This window comes from Lolium perenne, chromosome 3 (genome assembly GCF_019359855.2).
Source record: "Lolium perenne isolate Kyuss_39 chromosome 3, Kyuss_2.0, whole genome shotgun sequence".
Lineage (NCBI taxonomy): Eukaryota > Viridiplantae > Streptophyta > Magnoliopsida > Poales > Poaceae > Lolium > Lolium perenne.
Genome location: NC_067246.2, coordinates 210,444,955 through 210,470,069, shown reverse-complemented (window position 1 = coordinate 210,470,069; position 25,115 = coordinate 210,444,955). Strand labels below are relative to the sequence as shown.

Here is a 25,115-nt window from a genome sequence, read left to right as displayed (position 1 = left end):
CACAACATGACACAAAATAGTCGTAAACATTTTTAGACCAAATAGTGGCGGAGCTGGGATCCACAGCAAGCGATGTAAAAGTCTCAAAACGAAGGAAATACGATCGACAACAAGCGATGTCAAGAATATCCTTTGTGATGTCTTTTGACCAGAAAAACATTACGGCCTACACGGCCTAGATGGGCAGAAGCCATGAACTACAAGTGATGCCACTGAGACCAAACCTACATGGGCAGAAGCCATGAACTACACGGCCTGAAGCTTTTTTTCTGTAAAAGCTCCATGATCAGCCTGGCCAGATACTCGCAACAAATTGGCCGGAAACCACCGCCGCCATTCCCCTACCGCCGCCAGTACCCCCAGCCGCCGCCGTTTCATCTCCAGCTGCTGTCCCCAGCTCTCTCTTTGAACTAGGGTTTCAGATGGAATCATTGAGGGCTGGACGAGGAGAAGAGGACGGTCGGGCGGGGAGACGAAGAGAGAGAAGAGGGCGGGGAATAGGGCGGAGAGACCTCGCCACGATCCAGGGAGAAGTGGGCGGATACGAGCGCAGTGATTCGCCTCTTGCCGGCTGCGTCTGCGAAGGGTTACGAGCGGACGCAGCGATTCCACACCAATACGGAGGGTCAAGGCTCCGAATCGTTCCCTGAAGAAAAACGTTTCAGGCGGGGTCGGCTGGAATTTAGTTCTGTTTCCGTCGGAACAATTCAACACACATCCAAACGGTAGAATTAGGCGTGGTAATTCCAATTCCGAAATTCTGGATCCAATTCAGTGCATCCAAACACTAAGACATTTTCCTGTCATTTCCCTTTGTACTGGTTTGAGATAGTTTGAATTTCTGGACGTGTTCTTATACATTAATGTATTATACTGTAGTAAGTGTATGTGCTAGCAGTTGTACTCACGTACTGCCGCCCGCTGCCGAAGAAAATTTATACTGCGCGGAGAATCAATCGGAAACAAGAAAGCCCAATGATCGCTCAGTTCGTGTGCGCATAGGAGAGGGTCCTGGAGCCAGCGTGGGCCTGCCAGGAAGAAGGCCACGGACAGGGCTTGGTTGAGGAGTTTCCACTGTTGCAGATGCTTCTCCGCTGGCTCGAGTAGTCCGTCCTCTCGTCATTCCGGCGAAATCTTGGCTCGTGTTATCCGCCCTCTCGCAGTGAATCGGCCGTTCCGACTTCGCTAGAACAAAGTCCTGGCTCGAGTAGTCCGTCCTCTTGCCGTTCCGACGACCCCTTCGCCAGAACGAAGCACTACCAGAAATCCTGGCTCGAGTCCTCCGTCCTCTCGCCATGAGTTTCTGCTGATTTCGACCAGAGTCCACCGCCATCTCGCTGTTCTGTCGACTTTTGCTACAAAGCCGCTCTGGACGTCCGCGCCCTGCTCCCACTGCTGCTTGACGCAGAACCTTACAAGGGTACCGACGGTCAGGACATCTCCAGCGGCGCGACGCATACGGACGTTGAGCGACCGTTTTCGTCCGTCGTGACCGGACCCTGCTCCAGCGGGGCGACGCAAAGTGACCGGGCCATCCGCGAAGACGCAAATCTGGCCCAAATATGCGTCAGGTTTGCGTCTCCGCGGTCGCGCCGAGCGTCCTCCATTTCTTACCCGGTCCCACAAGTCAGGGACAGCGAAATCGACCGCTTCGATTTGCTTCTTTTTCCCCTTCTTTCCTGCCCTAGTGCGACGCCAACACCCCAACCCCAGCCGCCGATGTCCCGCCACAGCGCCGCAGTACTCGCCGTCGGCTCCGTTGTCGCCGCGCGGGAGAGTAGGATCCTACTCGGGTTGGCTCCGGCGCGTACCTGTCGGCTGTTTTCGGGCCAAACGTTGCCGGTTGCGCCGCCCTTCCGCGCTGCCCACGACATGTTCGGTCAATTGCGCCGGTAGGTTTCTTCTCCTGTTTTCGGCGCTATTTGTGCGCGACCATTGATCAACAGTTCGTACCCACACAGATGAACATGTGGCATATGGTGGAGAAGTTATGCGCGAAGGTCGTTGACTCCTCTTCCGACGACGAGTCCAATCAGTCGACGCAGACATTGGCAACTACTGCGGCCTCCATGATCCACGAGTTCACCTCAAACCCGGGGCCGGTGCACCGGGGCTCTGTGAAGGGGCGCTCCAAAAACCTGCCGCGCAACAGAGTGGCAGGGCAGGCCCGCCTCCACGAGGACTACTTCCACCTCACCAATCCGATCTTCCCGGAAAAAATGTTCCGGCGTCGATACAGGATGTCAAGGGACCTGTTCTTGGTCATTCTACGGGGCGTCAGAAACTACGACCCCTACTTCCAATGCAGGCCCGATGCAACAGGTGCGCTAGGCTTCACCTCCTACCAAAAATGCTCCGCGGCTATTCGCATGCTCTAATATGGAATGGTTGCTGATATATTCGATGAGTATCTTTGAATGGGTGAGAGCACCTGCCTTGAGGCCATGTACAGGTTTTGGCGAGCCGTGATTGCCGTGTTCGGACAGCATTACTGTAGGGAGCCAACTGCTGAGGATACAAGGCGGCTCCTGTCTATCAACGAGTCTAGAGGGTTCCCAGGAATGATTGGCAGCATAGATTGCATGCACTAGGAGTGGAAAAACTGTCCATTTGAATGGCAGGGTCAGTACAGCGGGCATGAGGAGGGACGGACTGTCATTCTTGAAGCTGTCATATCTTAAGATTTATGGATTTGGCATTCGTTTCTTTGGCATGGCCGGTTCGAACAATGACATCAATGTGTTGCACCGATCGCCAGTTTTCAATAGGCTCATGCAAGGCAAAGCTCCCCTGGTGAGCTACGAGATCAATGGAAATGAATACAACAAGCCATATTATCTTGCTGATGACATCTACCCTGACTGGGCCACACTGGTGAAGACTGTCCGTAATCCAAACTCGGAGAAGACGAGGAGATTTGCCAAGATGCAAGAGGCTTGCAGGAAAGATGTGGAGCGCGGATTTGGTGTGCTCCAAGCTCGGTGGGCAATTGTCCGTCACCCGGCAAGAACATGGTCGCTGAAGACCATGCATGAGGTGATGACATGGTGCGTGATCATGCACGACATGATCGTTGACAACGAGCGTCCTGATGGCCGCAATGAGAACCACTGGGATTTCCAAGGTGAGCTGGTTGCGCCACTTCCTGGAGCTTTATCTTGGGAGGACTATCTGCATATGAATGTAGAAGTCACTGACGAAAACGTCTGCAAACAGCTGCAGACAGATCTGATTGAGCATCAGTGGACATTGGCTGGCCATGAAGATCATGCCTAGAGGAATACTATCTTATTTTCTTGTAGACTTTTCAAAATTTGAATGTAATAACTATGACTTCGTTGAATTCTTTATTTTGTTGTTTGAAAACTTCATAATTGATGCAAACGCGGAAATGCATCGGGCCGCTGGGCCACCCCCAGGCGCAAACGGACGCGCGGATAAAAATGGTCTATCTCGCGTCCACCGCGCGACGGAAACGGACGCTAGCGGACGCAGATCTCAGGTCGTCCTCGCACAGTCGCACCGTCGCCTCGGAAACAATGGAACGACGCGCAAGTTGGCGTGGACTACACCGCGCGCTTTTTTTCGCGGGCACGCGAACGGCGTGCCAAATCTTTATAGAAGGTAGCAAACAAGATACAAGAGACCGACGGCGGATGCGTACATCTATCCGTGGCCAACCCACACACACCACCTAGCCTAGAAACCTACTCTCACAGCATGCCTCTCCGCTCTCCTCCTCTCGCAGCCCACCAAAGGCTGAACTCCTCAAGCACCGAGTCTATCATCTGCTCCGTGGAAAGCTGCCTCTGTAGGTTCCCAAAGACCCTGGCGTTCCTTTGCTTCCAGAGAGTCCAGGCAATCAGTAAAACTAGCGTGTCAAAACCTCTCCTGTCCTCCCTCCGCAGCCTCTTCCTCGCCTCCGTCCACCATCTCTCTAGATTGGTGTTCTCCTTTGGTTCCTGTAGCTGTGATCCCAGCCTTCTCAAGCATCCGAACCACACCATCTTGGCATAAGGGCATTGCACCAGGATATGATTGACGTTGTCCTCCTCCTGAAGACAAGTAGGACATGGATCCGAGTGTTCTTGCAACCCGTGTCGGGTCCTCCTATCTGAGGTCCAAAGTCTATATCTCAGCGCCAGCCAAAGATTTTACACTTGAGTGGCGCAAAAGATCTCCATAACGGCTTTGCCATCTCCCAACTGATCCTCCCTTGGCAAAGCATGTCGTAGGTCGCTCTCGCGGTGTATCTGCTTGACGCCGAGCCCTTCCAAGTGATCAGATCCGGCCTGCCGCCCTCCCGGGGTACCCTTTCCATTTCCTCCCAAAGCAAAGCGCACTGCATCCATCCGTCTATCGATAGCTCTCCTACAGCATCTGAGAGCCAGGTGTCGTCCTGCAAGGCCTCACTCACCTTCCTCGCGTTCCTCCTCCTAGTAGGTACTAGGGCCACCATCTCGGGAGCTATCTCTCCAGCGTTTCTCCCATTGATCCATCTGTCAGTCCAGAAGAGGGTGTTCTCTCCATCCCCCACTTTGAAATCCGCCAAACTCTGGAACACCTCGTTAGCTTCCGGGTCGCGGAGAGCGGGCAGCCCTTGCCATGGCCTAGATGGATCTGTACGACGTAACCAGCACCATTGATACGTCTCAAACATATCTATAATTTCTTATGTTCCATGCTAGTTTTATGACAATACCTACATGTTTTGTTCACACTTTATATCGTTTTGATGCGTTTTCCGGAACTAACCTATTGACGAGATGCCGAAGTGCCAGTTCCTGTTTTCTGCTGTTTTTGGTTTCAGAAATCCTAGTAAGGAAATATTCTCGGAATTGGACGAAATCAACGCCCAGCATCTTAGAATCACACGAAGCTTCCAGAACACCCGAGAGCCGCCAGAGGAGGGCCCTGTGGCCCCCAGATGATAGGCTGGCGCGGCCAGGGGGTGGGCCGCGCCCCCCTACTGTGTCGTCGCCTCGTCAGCCCTCTGATGACCCACAATTATAGGGGATCGCAACAGTCTTCGCAGGAAGTAAAACCCAATTTATTGATTCGACACAAGGGGAGACAAAGAATACTTGAAAGCCTTAACAGCGGAGTTGTCAGTTCAGCTGCACCTGGAAACAGACTTGCTCGCAAGAGTTTATCGGTAGTAACAGTTTTATAGCAGTAGCAGTAGCGAAATAACAAAGAAATAGTAACAAAGACAGCAGTAGTGATTATAGTAAACAACAGGATTAAAATACTGTAGGCACAGGGATGGATGACGGGCGTTGCATGGATGAGAGAAACTCATGTAACAATCAAAGCAGGGGCATTTGCAGATAATAATAAAATGGTATCCAAGTACTAATCAATCAATAGGCATGTGTTCCATATTTAGTCGTACGTGCTCGCAATGAGAAACTTGCACAACATCTTTTGTCCTACCAGCCGGTGGCAGCCGGGCCTCTAGGGAAACTACTGGATATTAAGGTACTCCTTTTAATAGAGTACCGGAGCAAAGCATTAACACTCCGTGAACACATGTGATCCTCACATCACCGCCTTCCCCTCCGGTTGTCCCAATTTCTGTCACTTTGGGGCCTCGGGTTTCGGACAGCAACATGTGTATACAACTTGCAGGTAAGATCATAAACAATGAATATCTTCATGAATCAATAACATGTTCAGATCTGAGATCATAGCACTCGGGCCCTAGTGACAAGCATTAAGCATAACAAGTTGCAACAATATCATAAAAGTAACATCTACGGATACTAGGCACTATGCCCTAACAATCTTATGACTATTACATGACCAATCTCATCCAATCCCTACCATCCCCTTCAGCCTACAGCGGGGGAATTACTCACACATGGATGGGGGAAACATGGCTGGTCGATGGAGAGGCGTCGGTGATGATGGCGGCGATTGATGTCTACGCCCCCACTCCTTTTCCTGTAGACAGTGTTGGGCCTCCAAGAGCAGAGGTTTGTAGAACAGCAGCAAGTTTTCCCTTAAGTGGATCACCCAAGGTTTATCGAACTCAGGGAGGAAGAGGTCAAAGATATCCCTCTCATGCAACCCTGCAACCACAAAGCAAGAAGTCTCTTGTGTCCCCAACACACCTAATAGGTGCACTAGTTCGGCGAAGAGATAGTGAAATACAGGTGGTATGAATAAGTAGCAACGGCACCAGAAAAGTGCTTTGCCCAGACAAGAACAAGCGTAGTAACGCAGCAGTAGTAACGCAGTAAAACAGTAAACAAGCAGCGATAGCAGTATTTAGGAACAAGGCCTAGGGATCATACTTTCACTAGTGGACACTCTCAACATTGATCACATAACAGAATAGATAAATGCATACTCTACTCTCTTGTTGGATGATGAACACCATTGCGTAGGATTACACGAACCCTCAATGCCGGAGTTAACAAGCTCCACAATTCAATGTTCATATTTAAATAACCTTAGAGTGCAAGATAGATCAACACAACCAAACCAAGTACTAACATAGCATGCACACCGTAACCTTCACACTATGAAAGGAGGAATAGATCACATCAATACCATCATAGTAATAGTTAACTTCACAATCTACAAGAGATCACGATCATAAACTACGCCAAGTACTACATGATGCACACCCTGTCCACTTTACACCATGCAGGAGGAATAGAATACTTTAATAACGTCACTAGAGTAGCACATAGATGAATTGTGATACAAAACTCATATGAATCTCAATCATGTAAAGCAGCTCATGAGATCATTGTATTGAAGTACATAGGAGAGAGATTAACCACATAGCTACCGGCACACCCCCGAGCCTCGATGGAGAACTACTCCCTCCTCATGGGAGCAGCAGCGGTGATGAAGATGGCGGTGGAGATGGCAGCGGTGTCGATGGAGAAGCCTTCCGGGGGCACTTCCCCGTCCCGGCGGCGTGCCGGAACAGAGACTCCTGTCCCCTAGATCTTGGCTTCGCGATGGCGGCGGCTCTGGAAGGTTTCTGTGGGTTTCGTCGAACGTGATAGGGTTTTCGCGATGGAGGCTTTAAATAGGCGGAAGGGCAGCCTCGGAGGGGGCCTGGGGCCACCACACCATAGGGCAGCGCGGCCCCCCCCCTCTGGCCGCGCCAGGGTGTAGTGTGGGGCCCCCAGGGCTTCCCTCTGGCGGCTCTCGGGTGTTCTGGATGCTTCCGGGCAAAATAGGAACCTGGGCATTGATTTCGTCCAATTCCGAGAATATTTCGTTACTAGGATTTCTGAAACCAAAAACAGCAGAAAACAGAGGCGGCACTTCAAAGATCTCGTCAATAGGTTAGTTCCAGAAAATGCACAAATATGACATAAAGTGTGCATAAAACATGTAGAAATCATCAATAATGTGGCATGGAACACAAGAAATTATCGATACGTCGGAGACGTATCAGCATCCCCAAGCTTAGTTTCTGCTCGTCCCGAGCAGGTAAACGATAACAAAGATAATTTCTGGAGTGACATGCCATCATAAACTTGATCATAATATTGTAAACACATGTAATGAATGCAGCAATCCAAAACAATGGTAATGACATGAGTAAACAACTGAATCATAAAGCAAAGACTTTTCATGAATAGTACTTTCAAGACAAGCATCAATAAGTCTTGCATAAGAGTTAACTCATAAAGCAATAAATTCATAGTAAAGGCATTGAAGCAACACAATGGAAGATTAAGTTTCAGCGGTTGCTTTCAACTTGTAACATGTATATCTTATGGATAGTTGTCAATGCAAAGAAATATAACAAGTGCAATAAGCAAGTATGTAAGAATCAATGCATAGTTCACAAATGTTTGCTTCTTGAGGTGGAGAGAGATAGGTGAACTGACTCAACATAAAAGTAAAAGAATGGTCCTTCAAAGAGGAAAGCATCGATTGCTATATTTGTGCTAGAGCTTTGATTTTGAAAATAAGAAACAATTTTGTCAACGGTAGTAATAACGCATATGTATTATGTAAATTATATCCTACAAGTTGCAAGCCTCATGCATAGTATACTAATAGTGCCCGCACCTTGTCCTAATTAGCTTGGACTACCGGGATTATCGCAATGCACATGTTTTAACCAAGTATCACAAAGGGGTACCTCTATGCCGCCTGTACAAAGGTCTAAGGAGAAAGCTCGCATTGGATTTCTCGCTATTGATTATTCTCAACTTAGACATCCATACCGGGACAACATAGACAACAGATAATGGACTCCTCTTTTATGCATAAGCATGTAGCAACAATTAATTTTCTCATATGAGATTGAGGATATATGTCCAAAACTGAAACTTCCACCATGGATCATGGCTTTAGTTAGCGGCCCAATGTTCTTCTCTAACAACATGCATGCTCTAACCATAAAGGTGGTAAATCTCCCTTACTTCAGACAAGACGAACATGCATAGCAACTCACATGATATTCAACAAAGAGTAGTTGATGGCATCCCCAGTGAACATGGTTATCGCACAACAAGCAACTTAATAAGAGATAAAGTGCATAAGTACATATTCAATACCACAATAGTTTTTAAGCTATTTGTCCCATGAGCTATATATTGTAAAGGTGGAGGATAGAAATTTAAAGGTAGCACTTCAAGCAATTTACTTTGGAATGGCGGAGAAATACCATGTAGTAGGTAGGTATGGTGGACACAAATGGCATAGTGGTTGGCTCAAGTATTTGGATGCATGAGAAGTATTCCCTCTCGATACAAGGTTTAGGCTAGCAAGGTTATTTGAAATAAACACAAGGATGAACCGGTGCAGCAAAACTCACATAAAAGACATATTGTAAACATTATAAGACTCTACACCGTCTTCCTTGTTGTTCAAACTCTTTACTAGAAATTATCTAGACCTTAGAGAGACCAATTATGCAAACCAAATTTTGGCAAGCTATGTATTTCTTCATTAATAGGTGCAAAGTATACGATGCAAGAGCTTAAACATGAGCACAACAATTGCCAAGTATCACATTATTCAAGACATTTTAGAATTACTACATGTGGCATTTTCCAATTCCAACCATATAACAATTTAACGAAGAAGAAACTTCGCCATGAATACTATGAGTAAAGCCTAAGGACATATTTGTCCATATGCTACAGCGGAGCGTGTCTCTCTCCCACACAGTGAATGCTAGGATCCATTTATTCAAGCAAAACAAAAACAGAAACAAACCGACGCTCCAAGCAAAGCACATAAGATGTGACGGAATAAAAATATAGTTTCAGGGGAGGAACCTGATAATTTGTCGATGAAGAAGGGGATGCCTTGGGCATCCCCAAGCTTAGATGCTTGAGTCTTCTTGAAATATGCAGGGATGAACCACCGGGGCATCCCCAAGCTTAGCCTTTTCACTCTTCTTGATCGTAGTATATCATCCTCCTCTCTTGACCCTTGAAAACTTCCTCCACACCAAACTCGAAACAAACTCATTAGAGGGTTAGTGCATAATCAAAAACTCACATGTTCAGAGGTGACACAATCATTCTTAACACTTCTGGACATTGCCCAAAGCTACTTGAAGTTAATGGAACAAAGAAATCCATCCCACATAGCAAAAGAGGCAATGCGAAATAAAAGGCAGAATCTGTCAAAACAGAACAGTCCATAAAGACGAATTTTAAAAGGGCACCAGACTTGCTCAAATGAAAATGCTCAAATTGAATGAAAGTTGCGTATATATCTGAGGATCACTCACGTAAATTGGCATAATTTTCTGAGTTACCTACAGAGAATTTTGCCCAGATTCGTGACAGCAAAGAAATCTGTTTCTGCGCAGTAATCCAAATCTAGTATGAACCTTACTATTAACGACTTTACTTGGCACAACAAAACACAAAACTAAGATAAGGAGAGGTTTCTACAGTAGTAAATAACTTCCAAGACACAAATATAAAACAAAGTACTGTAGCAAAATAAACACATGGGTTATCTCCCAAGAAGTTCTTTCTTTATAGCCATTAAGATGGGCTCAGCAGTTTTAATGATGCACTTGCAAGAGATAGTATTTGAAGCAAAAGAGAGCATCAAGAAGCAAATTCAAAACACATTTAAGTCTAACATGCTTCCTATGAAAAGGAATCTTGTAAATAAACAAGTTCATGAAGAGCAAAGTAACTAGCATAGGAAGATAGAACAAGTGTAGCTTCAAAAATTTCAGCACATAGAGAGGTGTTTTAGTAAAATGAAAATTTCTACAACCATATTTTCCTCTCTCATAATAATATCCAGTAGCATCATGAGCAAACTCAACAATATAACTATCACATAAAGCATTCTTATCATGAGTCTCATGCATAAAATTATTACTACTCCCAACATAAGCATAGTCAATTTTATTAGTTGTAGTGGGAGCAAATTCAACAAAGTAGCTATCATTATTATTCTCATCATCAAATATAGGAGGCATATTGTAATCATAATCAAATTTATCCTCCATAACAGGCGGCAACAAAAGACTACTATCATTATAATCATCATAAATAGGAGGCAAAGTATCATCAAAGTAAATTTTCTCCTCCATGCTTGGGGGACTAAAAAGATCATGCTCATCAAAACCAGCTTCCCCAAGCTTAGAATTTTCCATAGCATTAGCAACAATAGTGTTCAAAGCATTCATATTAATAACATTCCCATTAGCATGCATATAGAGTTCCATGGGTTTTTTAATTCTCTCTTCAAACACATCATGTCCTAATTCAAGATAAAGTTCATAAAGATCTCTCATATTTTTGTTGTTTTCCATTATGCCTAACTAGTGTAAACAAGAAACAAAAAGATGCAATTGCAGAATCTAAAGGAGATAGCTTCGAGCACTCACACACCGGCAACAGTGCTAGGAAATAGCTTAGTAGTCGGAGGATGTGAATACCTTTTACCTTACCTCCCCGGCAACGGCGCCAGAAAATAGCTTGATGTCTACGCCCCCCTCCTTTTCCTGTAGACAGTGTTGGGCCTCCAAGAGCAGAGGTTTGTAGAACAGCAGCAAGTTTTCCCTTAAGTGGATCACCCAAGGTTTATCGAACTCAGGGAGGAAGAGGTCAAAGATATCCCTCTCATGCAACCCTGCAACCACAAAGCAAGAAGTCTCTTGTGTCCCCAACACACCTAATAGGTGCACTAGTTCAGCGAAGAGATAGTGAAATACAGGTGGTATGAATAAGTAGCAACGGCACCAGAAAAGTGCTTTGCCCAGGACAGTAAACAAGCAGTAGTAACGCAGCAGTAGTAACGCAGTAAAACAGTAAACAAGCAGCGATAGCAGTATTTAGGAACAAGGCCTAGGGATCATACTTTCACTAGTGGACACTCTCAACATTGATCACATAACAGAATAGATAAATGCATACTCTACTCTCTTGTTGGATGATGAACACCATTGCGTAGGATTACACGAACCCTCAATGCCGGAGTTAACAAGCTCCACAATTCAATGTTCATATTTAAATAACCTTAGAGTGCAAGATAGATCAACACAACCAAACCAAGTACTAACATAGCATGCACACCGTAACCTTCACACTATGAAAGGAGGAATAGATCACATCAATACCATCATAGTAATAGTTAACTTCACAATCTACAAGAGATCACGATCATAAACTACGCCAAGTACTACATGATGCACACCCTGTCCACTTTACACCATGCAGGAGGAATAGAATACTTTAATAACATCACTAGAGTAGCACATAGATGAATTGTGATACAAAACTCATATGAATCTCAATCATGTAAAGCAGCTCATGGGATCATTGTATTGAAGTACATAGGAGAGAGATTAACCACATATCTACCGGCACACCCCCGAGCCTCGATGGAGAACTACTCCCTCCTCATGGGAGCAGCAGCGGTGATGAAGATGGCGGTGGAGATGGCAGCGGTGTCGATGGAGAAGCCTTCCGGGGGCACTTCCCCGTCCCGGCGGCGTGCCGGAACAGAGACTCCTGTCCCCCAGATCTTGGCTTCGCGATGGCGGCGGCTCTGGAAGGTTTCTGTGGGTTTCGTCGAACGTGATAGGGTTTTCGCGACGGAGGCTTTAAATAGGCGGAAGGGAAGCCTCGGAGGGGGCCTGGGGCCACCACACCATAGGGCGGCGTGGCCCCCCCTCTGGCCGCGCCAGGGTGTAGTGTGGGGCCCCCAGGGCTTCCCTCTGGCGGCTCTCGGGTGTTCTAGATGCTTCCGGGCAAAATAGGAACCTGGGCGTTGATTTCGTCCAATTCCGAGAATATTTCGTTACTAGGATTTCTGAAACCAAAAACAGCAGAAAACAGGAACTGGCACTTCGGCATCTCGTCAATAGGTTAGTTCCAGAAAATGCACAAATATGACATAAAGTGTGCATAAAACATGTAGAAATCATCAATAATGTGGCATGGAACACAAGAAATTATCGATACGTCGGAGACGTATCAGCGATGATCTCCTCCAATTCCCCGTCCCGGCGAGGTGCCAGAACAGAGTTTCTGGTCCCGAGACGGAGTTTCGCGATGGTGGCGGCGTACTGGATGGTTTCTCGCGACTTCGACTTCTCCCCGTGCGTTTTTAGGTCGAAGGCAATAAGTAGTCCGAAGGAGGGCGTCGGGGGCCAGCCGAGGCCGCCACACAATAGGGTCGCGCGCCCCCCTCCTGGGCCGCGCCGGCCTAGCGTGTGGGGCCCTCGGGCCCCCACCTGGCTTGCCCTTCTGGCTCCGTCAGTATTCTGGGAAAATATGACCTTTCGCATAAATTCCGAGGATTTTCCTGAAAGTTGGATTTCTGCACAAAAACGAGACACCAGAGCAGTTCTGCTGAAAACAGCGTTAGTTCGTGTTAGTTGCATCCAAAATACACAAATTAGAGGCAAAACAATAGCAAAAGTGTTCGGGAAAGTAGATACGTTTTGGACGTATCAACTCCCCCAAGCTTAGCTTATTGCTTGTCCTCAAGCAATTCAGTTAACAAATGAGTGCGATAAAAGAACTTTCACGAACACATTTGCTCATATGATGTAAATATTCTCATGATATGGCAAGTACTTAAGCAATTCATAATAAGATACATGCAAATAAAATCATCTAATAGCTATGTCAATCATGGAAAAGGTACCAACAAATTAATAAAAAGCATCATGAATCATGTCTATAAGCAGGATTGCAATGTTCATAAAAGGATATGATAAAGTGGTATCTCGCTTGCCCGTATTTGTACAGCAAAACATAAATGCCCGGTCACCTTCGAAGTTCATGGAAAGACTAGAAGTGGAGATTATCAAAGATAAAAGCATCAAAGTTATACCACAATTAATCACATTTTGAGACAAGCATATTATACTAAGAATGACAGTTGTGCTCTCAAGAAAGTGCTCAAAGAAAGGATGGTGACTCATTGTAAAAGTAAAAGAATAGCCCTTCGCAGAGGGAAGCAGGGATTAACATGTGCTAGAGCTTTTCATTTTTATAAAGACAGAAGTAAAATGGTTTTGAGAGGTGTTTGTTGTTGTCAACGAATGGTAATGGGTATTCTAACTACCTCATCAACCGGACTTCCAAGAGCGGCTCCCATGAAATTTTATTTTTGGGTGGCACTCCTTCCAACCTTGCTTTCACAAACCATGGCTAACCGAATCCTCGGGTGCCTGCCAACAATCTCATACCATGAAGGAGTGTCTTTTTATTTTAGTTTTATTTAGATGGCACTCCTCCCCACCTTTGCTTTCTCAAACCATGGCTAACCGAATCCTCGGGTGCCGACCAACAATCACATACCATGGAGGAGTGTCTATTTGTAAATTTATGAAAGTTAATTAATTGGGGCTGGGAACCCCGTTGCCAGCTCTTTTTGCAAAATTATTGGATAAGCGGATGTGCCACTAGTCCATTTGTGAAAGTCCGTCCGGAGTAAATGACAAGATTGAAAGATAAACACCACATACTTCCTCATGAGCTATAAAACATTAACACAAATTGAGAAGCTTTTTGAAGGTTTTAAAGGTAGCACATGAGAATTTACTTGGAATGGTTTGAAATGCCATGCATAGGTATTTATAGTGGACACTCTGGAATAACTTGGTTTTCAGGGGTTTGGAAGCACGAGCAGTGTTCCCGCTCAGTACAAGTGAAGGCTAGCAATAGACTGGGAAGCGACAATCAAGAGAGCAGTAACTGTCATAATCATGCTTGCGGCAAAATAAATTAACAGAGGCATAAAAGTGATACAAGAACTCTGAGGTGAAGTAAATCATCGAGGCTTAATTGACTTTTGTTCAGTCATATGCATGCGTGAGCATGTGCCAAGTTGATTCAAGTGGATTATTCAGAGGAGGATACCACAATGTCATATCTATCTATGAATAAAGCATGCAAGCGAATATTTATGATATGCTACTTATATTAATAAATTGGAGCTAAACATGAGAGACCATGAACTAGTAGACTTTCTTAAATGACATATACCTCACATGAACCAACTAAGCTCGCTCACATGGATGAGTATATGTACAAAAATGAAAACAAATAGAGTTCATACCAGCCTCTCACCACAGTCGGATTGTTGTTGATTGTCATTATTGCCTTTCACTTGTGTAGCTTGAATAATATGGAATGAAAACCAAGCTCCAACCACCGAAGACCACTGAACTCCATGATGAACTTTACAAAACCAAAGAAGAACAACAAATATTTTTGGTGTTTTCGGGTTAGAAACAAGAACAAAAGGAAACAGGCAAACAAAGCAAAATCTTTTTAGATTTTCTTATAGCAAACCAACGATAGCAAATAAAGCAAAATGAAAGCAAGAAACCAAAATAACAAATGGTAAAGAGAAACAACAAAAATATTTTTGGTCTTTTTTGTGTTTCAGGGAAGAAACAAAACAAAAACAAGAGAATGAAAACTAGAAGAAACACAGAAAAGCAGGATAGCAGAAATCTGCCAAAACCTGACAGCAGTACAGAAATCGATTTTTACAAAAATCTTCCGTTGCTCAGTTCGAAAAGTGTTCAACTAATTAAAGTTAGATAACAATCTTGGGAACATGCACGAAAATTTGCAACTCAAAATAACGTTCTGGCTGTTCGCGCTAATTTTTTTAGTAACAGCCCAGAATCTGTTTTCAGGCAGCACTTCCCCAAATATCATCTCCTCTCATTAGAAAACCACTCAAAGAAACTAAACAAGTATATACAAGTATCCAGCAACCATAATATGCAAACAATGAGTGATGCCGGTATACCTCCCCCCAAGCTTAGGCTTTAGCCTAAGTGGAGATCAACCCCAGCGAGGGTCAGGGTTCCACGCCGGCAAATCGTACATGGCGTGATCATAATAAGGTTCTTGTGCAGAAGAATAATGTGGAGGCTCCTTATGACCGTAATGTTGATGCGAGGAGCTCGCTGCATCGGATGACGAGTCGAGGTGTTCCTCGGCCTCCTCCGTGCCGCCTCTTGCCTGGTGGCCATCTCCCTCCAAGTATGCATTCAGTTCACCTTCGTGGATCGACCAATTCTTCCTGGAATCAAAGTTAAACAGAACAGGTGCAGGCAATCGTACTAACTTTTCAGTTTTCTTAGTTGTTCTCCAAGTTTTCTTATAAAATGTTATCTTGTAAAACAGGTTACTCAGGTTAGACGAGTCAGAAACAAATTCATGTTTAATCATGGAGACTATATCAAGTTTTTCTACGGAAAGCTGAATATCAAGATGGTGAGGTTCTACACCATGCATAGCTAATAAACGAGAGGCGATGAGACCTCCGCAAATTCCTCCCTTCTCATGGTTAGTAGCAAGTCTATAGGCTATCAAAGCTCCCAAGTTATAAGTCTTGTCACCTTGTAATGCAGCAGCTAGGAAAGCTAAATCTTGGATAGATAACTTACTTGAATTCTTTCTAGCAAGAACACACTTGGTGATGAAATAAGCAAAGTAACGAATAGCTGGGAATTGAATACTACTAATTTTGCCACCATCCTCTAAGAAGCTTCTTCCATGACAAATCATTTTGTAGAGATTCAAGAGCTCTTGCGGCGATCCCCTCATCTTCTCGCACGATCCCCATTGCGGCACTCTAATGGCTGCACAGAAATCATTGAAAGGCAAGTTGATAGTTTTATTATAAATTTTGTACCGAACCATGGGGTTAGATTGAGACCAATTGAATGCAAAATCCTGCACTACAGACATGGTCAATTTTGCATATTGGCATGGTTCACCAACAATAAAATCATTCAATCCTGCACGGAAGATTAGATCCTGAACATCTCGCAAGATTTCTGCACTTCTCATAAAATCTGTGCACGGGTAGTAAGAGGGGTATACTCCCTCCTCGCGGTTAACTCTCATAACTTGTTGCACCTCCAATTCTTGTTGATTTAGTTGATGACTATTCCACTCCATTCTCTGAAATTTTCAACAAACAATATAAAATTTGATTTGGTGACATATAATTGAGGGAAACTACTATAGGAACTTGCTAGAGTACTAAACATGCATCAAAACTACTTTCTACCACTTAGAACAAGCATGCAAGCTCACTAAACATGTTACCTACAGCAGCAAAATATTCAAGATATACTCCACCAAACAAAATTCTATTTGGATAATCAGAGGAGTCACATACCGGATAGTAAATGTGCCAAATTTCGTAGGCAAACTGGGCTGAGCAAAGAGATCGAGAAATCTGGAGCTCTTGAGCAAAAACGCGAGTGAGAGGAACCTGGTGCGAGTTTTTTCGGGAGAGAGAAGAGAATGGGAGGAAGAGATGATGAAGTGGGGCAAGGAGGGGCCCACACAACAGGGTGGCGCGCCCCCCTTGCTGGCCGCGCCGGCCTGTGGGGTGCCACCCTGGGGTGCCCCACTGGTCATCCCCAGGTGTTCCCAGGTGCCTCGTTGAAAAATAGGACTACTGGTATAATTTTTGTGAATTTTTGAAAACTTTGAAAAATGCACATCTCTGGGTGTTAAGTTTATTATTATTGGGCAGAAAAAGATTTTCAAACCTCTAATTAACTAAAGAACTTTGCAAAACAAAAGTGCTACAGCGAGTAGATCAAGTGGAGGAAGAAAGAAGTGTTGTTTAGCTCTTCTATGCATATAAAATATACTTGTTAACAAGGTTGATCAAGTCTTGCCACCAAATAATTTTACATGTCATAAGAAGAAATAAACCTCAAATCAATCATATTACCTTATATTGTATTGATGCGGATCCAATCATAATAGTTTGATATCCTTCTTTAGGATCATATATAGGACAATCAATAACTCCCACTTGGACAGTTCTTGAATTGGAAATTGTATTAACTCCACATATTTTATCAGTCTTCTTGGGGAAATAGACAGTATGTTCCTTGTCATCAACATTAAAAGTAACTTTTCCTTTATTGCAATCAATAACAGCCCCTGCAGTATTAAGAAAGGGTCTCCCAAGAATAATGGACATATTATCATCTTCAGGCATTTCCAACACAACAAAATCAGTTAATATCAAGCAGTTTTGAGTAACTTGAACAGGAACATCCTCACATACACCAACAGGAATAGCAGTAGATTTATCAGCCATTTGCAAAGATATATCAGTTGGTATCAACTTATCTAAATAAAGTCTCTTATAAAGAGAAAAAGGCATCATACTAACTCCCGCTCCCAAATCACATAGAGCAGTTCTAACATAATTATTCTTGATGGAACAAGGAATAGTTGGTATACCTGGGTCGCCAAGCTTCTTTGGAACCTTACCATTAAAAGAGTAATTAGCAAGCATAGTGGAAATCTCCTCATTAGGAATTTTCCTTTTGTTAGACACAATATCTTTCATATACTTTGAATAAGGAGGCAATTTAATAGCATCAGTCAAAGGGATTTGCAAAAATAAAGGTTTCATCCAATCACAAAATTTACTATAGTGTTCTTCTTCCTTTGATTTTAATTTCTTAGCAGGAAAAGGCATTTGCTTTTGAACCCAAGGTTCTCTTTCATTACCATGTTTCTCAGCAATAAAATCTTCTTTAGTGTACTTTTTATTTTTAGCATGCTTTTCAGGTTCTTCTTCAACCTCTTCTTTATCAGGAGTATCATTCTTATCATTATCTTTATCATGTTCATTACCACTTTCAGTTTCAGCATCAGAAATAGAAATACTATTATGATCATTAACAGGTTCAGAGGATTCTACAACATTCTTATGTTTCTTTTTCTTTTTCTTAGATGGAGCACTAGTTTTAGTTCGTTGAGAATCTTGTTCAACTCTTTTGGGATGCCCCTCAGGATATATAGGATCCTGGGTAGAAACACCACCTCTAGTTGTTACTTCATAAGCATGTTTTTCTTTAGAATTATTTTCCAACAAGTCATTTTGCACTTTAGTGAGTTGATCAATTTGAGTTTGAACCATATGAAAATGTTTAACAATCATCTTAACATCATTGGAGGTTCTCTCCACAATATCATGCAATTCACTAATAGCTCGAGAATTTTCCATTAAATGATTCTCTACTCTCATATTAAAATTTTCTTGCTTAACAATATAATTATCAAACTCATCTAAGCATTGTGCAGGAGGTTTCGAATACGGAATATCTTCCCTAGTAAAGCGTTGAAGAGAGTGTACCTCAATCATGGATGAAGGGGGAGTTATCTTACATAAATCTTCTATAGGAGGTAAATTCTTCACATCTTCAGGTTTAATACCCTTCTCTTTAAGAGACTTCTTAGCTTCCCTCATATCTTCATCATTTAATTTAATCATACCCCTCTTCTTCAGTATCGGTGTCGGGGTTGGTTCAGGTGTAGTCCAATCATCATGATTCCGGCCTATTTTAGCCAATAATTCTTCAGCGTCGTCTGGAGTTCTTTTCCTGAAAACACAACCAGCACAACTATCCAGGTATGCCCTAGACTCAATGGTTAGTCCACTATAAAATATATCAAGTAAATCATGCTTTTCCAAATCATGTTCAGGCCGAGCTCTAATAAGAGAGCAAAATCTCGCCCAAGCCTCAGGCAATTTCTCTCCATCTTCCTGGTCAAAATTATAAATTCTCTGCAAAGCAATATGTTGAGCACTAGCAGGAAAGTATTTACGGAAGAAAACATCAAGCAATTCTTTTGGACTATTAATAGAATCAGGTGGCAAACTATTATACCAAGTTTTAGCGTCATCCTTTAATGAGAATGGAAAGATTTTAGCAACAAAGTAAGTACGCTTCTTAACATCATCAGAAAATAAGCTACTCAGAGTAGATAACTCAATCATGTGTTCAACAGCACTTTCTTTTTCAGTACCACAAAAGGGTGTTTTCTCAACAATAGGTATATGAGATAGATCAAGAGAAAAATCATAATCTTTATCCTTAATGTTTATAGGAGATGTGGCAAATTTAGGATCAGGAGACAGTTTATATCTAACAGTATGTTCTGCAAGCAACTTTTTAATTTTTCTTGCATCAGTAGTAGCATTGCATTTTTCAATAAAATCATCATCAAGTTCCACATAATCTTCATCAAGTTCATCACTAGAGTATTCAACAAACTCAGGTGAATTAACAGGTGTAGCAGCATTTTCATTAGGAGTTTCAGTATTTTCAATTTGTCTAGACCTAGCAATTGTAGCATCTAGAAAAGATCCTAACGAACCATCATTATCAAGCACAGCAGAAGCATCATCAAAATTATAAGAGGGGTTTTCAGATTCAACAGAAGTACCAGCATTTGAAGCTTGTGGAGGTGAAACATGTTTACTTATCACAGATGGTGAATCAAGAGCAGCAGAGGTACTCAGAGTTGTACCTTTTCTTGTAGTGGATGGTAATATGGCGACCTTAGTATCGCGAGGTTTACCCATGATGGAGAATTTGCAGCGAACAATATCAATCCAAGTGAACTTCCAAATAAAGCTATGCTCCCCCGCAACGGCGCCAGAAAATAGTCTTGATGACCCACAAGTATAGGGGATCGCAACAGTCTTCGCGGGAAGTAAAACCCACTTTATTGATTCGACACAAGGGGAGACAAAGAATACTTGAAAGCCTTAACAGCGGAGTTGTCAGTTCAGCTGCACCTGGAAACAGACTTGCTCGCAAGAGTTTATCAGTAGTAACAGTTTTATAGCAGTAGCAGTAGCGAAATAACAGCAGCAGAGTAACAAAGACAGCAGTAGTGATTATAGTAAACAACAGGATTAAAATACTGTAGGCACAGGGATGGATGACGGGCGTTGCATGGATGAGAGAAACTCATGTAACAATCAAAGCAGGGGCATTTGCAGATAATAATAAAACGGTATCCAAGTACTAATCAATCAATAGGCATGTGTTCCATATTTAGTCGTACGTGCTCGCAATGAGAAACTTGCACAACATCTTTTGTCCTACCAGCCGGTGGCAGCCGGGCCTCTAGGGAAACTACTGGATATTAAGGTACTCCTTTTAATAGAGTACCGGAGCAAAGCATTAACACTCCGTGAACACATGTGATCCTCACATCACCGCCTTCCCCTCCGGTTGTCCCAATTTCTGTCACTTTGGGGCCTCGGGTTTCGGACAGCAACATGTGTATACAACTTGCAGGTAAGATCATAAACAATGAATATCTTCATGAATCAATAACATGTTCAGATCTGAGATCATGGCACTCGGGCCCTAGTGACAAGCATTAAACATAACAAGTTGCAACAATATCATAAAAATAACATCTACGGATACTAGGCACTATGCCCTAACAATCTTATGACTATTACATGACCAATCTCATCCAATCCCTACCATCCCCTTCAGCCTACAGCGGGGGAATTACTCACACATGGATGGGGGAAACATGGCTGGTCGATGGAGAGGCGTCGGTGATGATGGCGGCGATGATCTCCTCCAATTCCCCGTCCCGGCGAGGTGCCAGAACGGAGTTACTGGTCCCGAGACGGAGTTTCGCGATGGTGGCGGCGTACTGGATGGTTTCTCGCGACTTCGACTTCTCCCCGTGCGTTTTTAGGTCGAAGGCAATAAGTAGTCCGAAGGAGGGCGTCGGGGGCCAGCCGAGGCCGCCACACAATAGGGCCGCGCGCCCCCCTCCTGGGCCGCGCCGGCCTAGCGTGTGGGGCCCTCGGGCCCCCACCTGGCTTGCCCTTCTGGCTCCGTCAGTATTCTGGGAAAATAGGACCTTTCGCATAAATTCCGAGGATTTTCCTGAAAGTTGGATTTCTGCACAAAAACGAGACACTGAGGCAGTTCTCACAGAAAACAGCGTTAGTTCGTGTTAGTTGCATCCAAAATACACAAATTAGAGGCAAAACAATAGCAAAAGTGTTCGGGAAAGTAGATACGTTTTAGACGTATCAACTCCCCCAAGCTTAGCTTATTGCTTGTCCTCAAGCAATTCAGTTAACAACTGAGTGCGATAAAAGAACTTTCACACACACATTTGCTCATATGATGTAAATATTCTCATGATATGGCAAGTACTTAAGCAATTCATAATAAGATACATGCAAATAAAATCATCTAATAGCTATGTCAATCATGGAAAAGGTACCAACAAATTAATAAAAAGCATCATGAATCATGTCTATAAGCAGGATTGCAATGTTTATAAAAGGATATGATAAAGTGGTATCTCGCTTGCCCGTATTTGTACAGCAAAACATAAATGCCCGGGCACCTTCGAAGTTCATGGAAAGACTAGAAGTGGAGATTATCAAAGATAAAAGCATCAAAGTTATACCACAATTAATCACATTTTGAGACAAGCATATTATACTAAGAATGACAGTTGTGCTCTCAAGAAAGTGCTCAAAGAAAGGATGGTGACTCATTGTAAAAGTAAAAGAATAGCCCTTCGCAGAGGGAAGCAGGGATTAACATGTGCTAGAGCTTTTCATTTTTATAAAGACAGAAGTAAAATGGTTTTGAGAGGTGTTTGTTGTTGTCAACGAATGGTAATGGGTATTCTAACTACCTCATCAACCAGACTTCCAAGAGCGGCTCCCATGAAATTTTATTTTTGGGTGGCACTCCTTCCAACCTTGCTTTCACAAACCATGGCTAACCGAATCCTCGGGTGCCTGCCAACAATCTCATACCATGAAGGAGTGCCTTTTTATTTTAGTTTTATTTAGATGGCACTCCTCCCCACCTTTGCTTTCTCAAACCATGGCTAACCGAATCCTCGGGTGCCGACCAACAATCACATACCATGGAGGAGTGTCTATTTGTAAATTTATGAAAGTTAATTAATTGGGGCTGGGAACCCCGTTGCCAGCTCTTTTTGCAAAATTATTGGATAAGCGGATGTGCCACTAGTCCATTTGTGAAAGTCCGTCCGGAGTAAATGACAAGATTGAAAGATAAACACCACATACTTCCTCATGAGCTATAAAACATTAACACAAATTGAGAAGCTTTTTGAAGGTTTTAAAGGTAGCACATGAGAATTTACTTGGAATGGTTTGAAATGCCATGCATAGGTATTTATAGTGGACACTCTGGAATAACTTGGTTTTCAGGGGTTTGGAAGCACGAGCAGTGTTCCCGCTCAGTACAAGTGAAGGCTAGCAATAGACTGGGAAGCGACAATCAAGAGAGCAGTAACTGTCATAATCATGCTTGCGGCAAAATAAATTAACAGAGGCATAAAAGTGATACAAGAACTCTGAGGTGAAGTAAATTATCGAGGCTTAATTGACTTTTGTTCAGTCATATGCATGCGTGAGCATGTGCCAAGTTGATTCAAGTGGATTATTCAGAGGAGGATACCACAATGTCATATCTATCTATGAATAAAGCATGCAAGCGAATATTTATGATATGCTACTTATATTAATAAATTGGAGCTAAACATGAGAGACCATGAACTAGTAGACTTTCTTAAATGACATATACCTCACATGAACCAACTAAGCTCGCTCACATGGATGAGTATATGTACAAAAATGAAAACAAATAGAGTTCATACCAGCCTCTCACCACAGTCGGATTGTTGTTGATCATCATTATTGCCTTTCACTTGTGTAGCTTGAATAATATGGAATGAAAACCAAGCTCCAACCACCGAAGACCACTGAACTCCATGATGAACTTTACAAAACCAAAGAAGAACAACAAATATTTTTGGTGTTTTCGGGTTAGAAACAAGAACAAAAGGAAACAGGCAAACAAAGCAAAATCTTTTTAGATTTTCTTATAGCAAACCAACGATAGCAAATAAAGCAAAATGAAAGCAAGAAACCAAAATAACAAATGGTAAAGAGAAACAACAAAAATATTTTTGGTCTTTTTTGTGTTTTAGGAAAGAAACAAAACAAAAACAAGAGAATGAAAACTAGAAGAAACACAGAAAAGCAGGATAGCAGAAATCTGCCAAAACCTGACAGCAGTACAGAAATCGATTTTTACAAAAATCTTCCGTTGCTCAGTTCGAAAAGTGTTCAACTAATGAAAGTTAGATAACAATCTTGGGAACATGCACAAAAATTTGCAACTCAAAATAACGTTCTGGATGTTCGCGCGAATTTTTTTAGTAACAGCCCAGAATCTGTTTTCAGGCAGCACTTCCCCAAATATCATCTCCTCTCATTAGAAAACCACTCAAAGAAACTAAACAAGTATATACAAGTATCCAGCAACCATAATATGCAAAGAATGAGTGATGCCGGTATACCTCCCCCCAAGCTTAGGCTTTAGCCTAAGTGGAGATCAACCCCAGCGAGGGTCAGGGTTCCACGCCGGCAAATCGTACATGGCGTGATCATAATAAGGTTCTTGTGCAGAAGAATAACGTGGAGGCTCCGTATGACCGTAATGTTGATGCGAGGAGCTCGCTGCATCGGATGACGAGTCGAGGTGTTCCTCGGCCTCCTCCGTGCCGCCTCTTGCCTGGTGGCCATCTCCCTCCAAGTATGCATTCAGTTCACCTTCTGTGACTGACCAATTCTTCCTGGAATCAAAGTTAAACAGAACAGGTGCAGGCAATCGTACTAACTTTTCAGTTTTCTTAGTTGTTCTCCAAGTTTTCTTATAAAATGTTATCTTGTAAAACAGGTTACTCAGGTTAGACGAGTCAGAAACAAATTCATGTTTAATCATGGAGACTATATCAAGTTTTTCTACGGAAAGCTGAATATCAAGATGGTGAGGTTCTACACCATGCATAGCTAATAAACGAGAGGCGATGAGACCTCCGCAAATTCCTCCCTTCTCACGGTTAGTAGCAAGTCTATAGGCTATCAAAGCTCCCAAGTTATAAGTCTTGTCACCTTGTAATGCAGCAGCTAGGAAAGCTAAATCTTGGATAGATAACTTACTTGAATTCTTTCTAGCAAGAACACACTTGGTGATGAAATAAGCAAAGTAACGAATAGCTGGGAATTGAATACTACTAATTTTGCCACCATCCTCTAAGAAGCTTCTTCCATGACAAATCATTTTGTAGAGATTCAAGAGCTCTTGTGGCGATCCCCTCATCTTCTCGCATGATCCCCATTGCGGCACTCTAATGGCTGCACAGAAATCATTGAAAGGCAAGTTGATAGTTTTATTATAAATTTTGTACCGAACCATGGGGTTAGATTGAGACCAATTGAATGCAAAATCCTGCACTACAGACATGGTCAACTTTGCATATTGGCATGGTTCACCAACAACAAAATCATTCAATCCTGCACGGAAGATTAGAACCTGAACATCTCGCAAGATTCCTGCACTTCTCATAAAATCTGTGCACGGGTAGTAAGAGGGGTATACTCCCTCCTCGCGGTTAACTCTCATAACTTGTTGCACCTCCAATTCTTGTTGATTTAGTTGATGACTATTCCACTCCATTCTCTGAAATTTTCAACAAACAATATAAAATTTGATTTGGTGACATATAATTGAGGGAAACTACTATAGGAACTTGCTAGAGTACTAAACATGCATCAAAACTACTTTCTACCACTTAGAACAAGCATGCAAGCTCACTAAACATGTTACCTACAGCAGCAAAATATTCAAGATATACTCCACCAAACAAAATTCTATTTGGATAATCAGAGGAGTCACATACCGGAGAGTAAATGTGCCAAATTTCAGACAGAAATCTGGGCTGAGCAAAGAGATCGAGAAATCTGGAGCTCTTGAGCAAAAACGC

The 25,115-nt window shown here is 43.1% G+C and overlaps 1 protein-coding gene across 1 annotated transcript in view; it reads right to left on the bottom strand.

Moving 5' to 3' along the window:
* Positions 1-3,713: 3,713 nt before the first annotated feature.
* LOC139838090 (uncharacterized) overlaps positions 3,714-25,115 on the bottom strand; it is a 33,439-nt gene continuing 12,037 nt past the window's right edge. The window contains exons 2-3 of the mRNA XM_071827442.1: positions 4,196-4,620; positions 3,714-4,055 (exon numbers count right to left, since the gene is read on the bottom strand). Of these exons, the coding sequence (XP_071683543.1) occupies positions 3,714-4,055; positions 4,196-4,620 (767 nt within the window). The remainder of the gene's footprint in view (positions 4,056-4,195; positions 4,621-25,115) is intronic.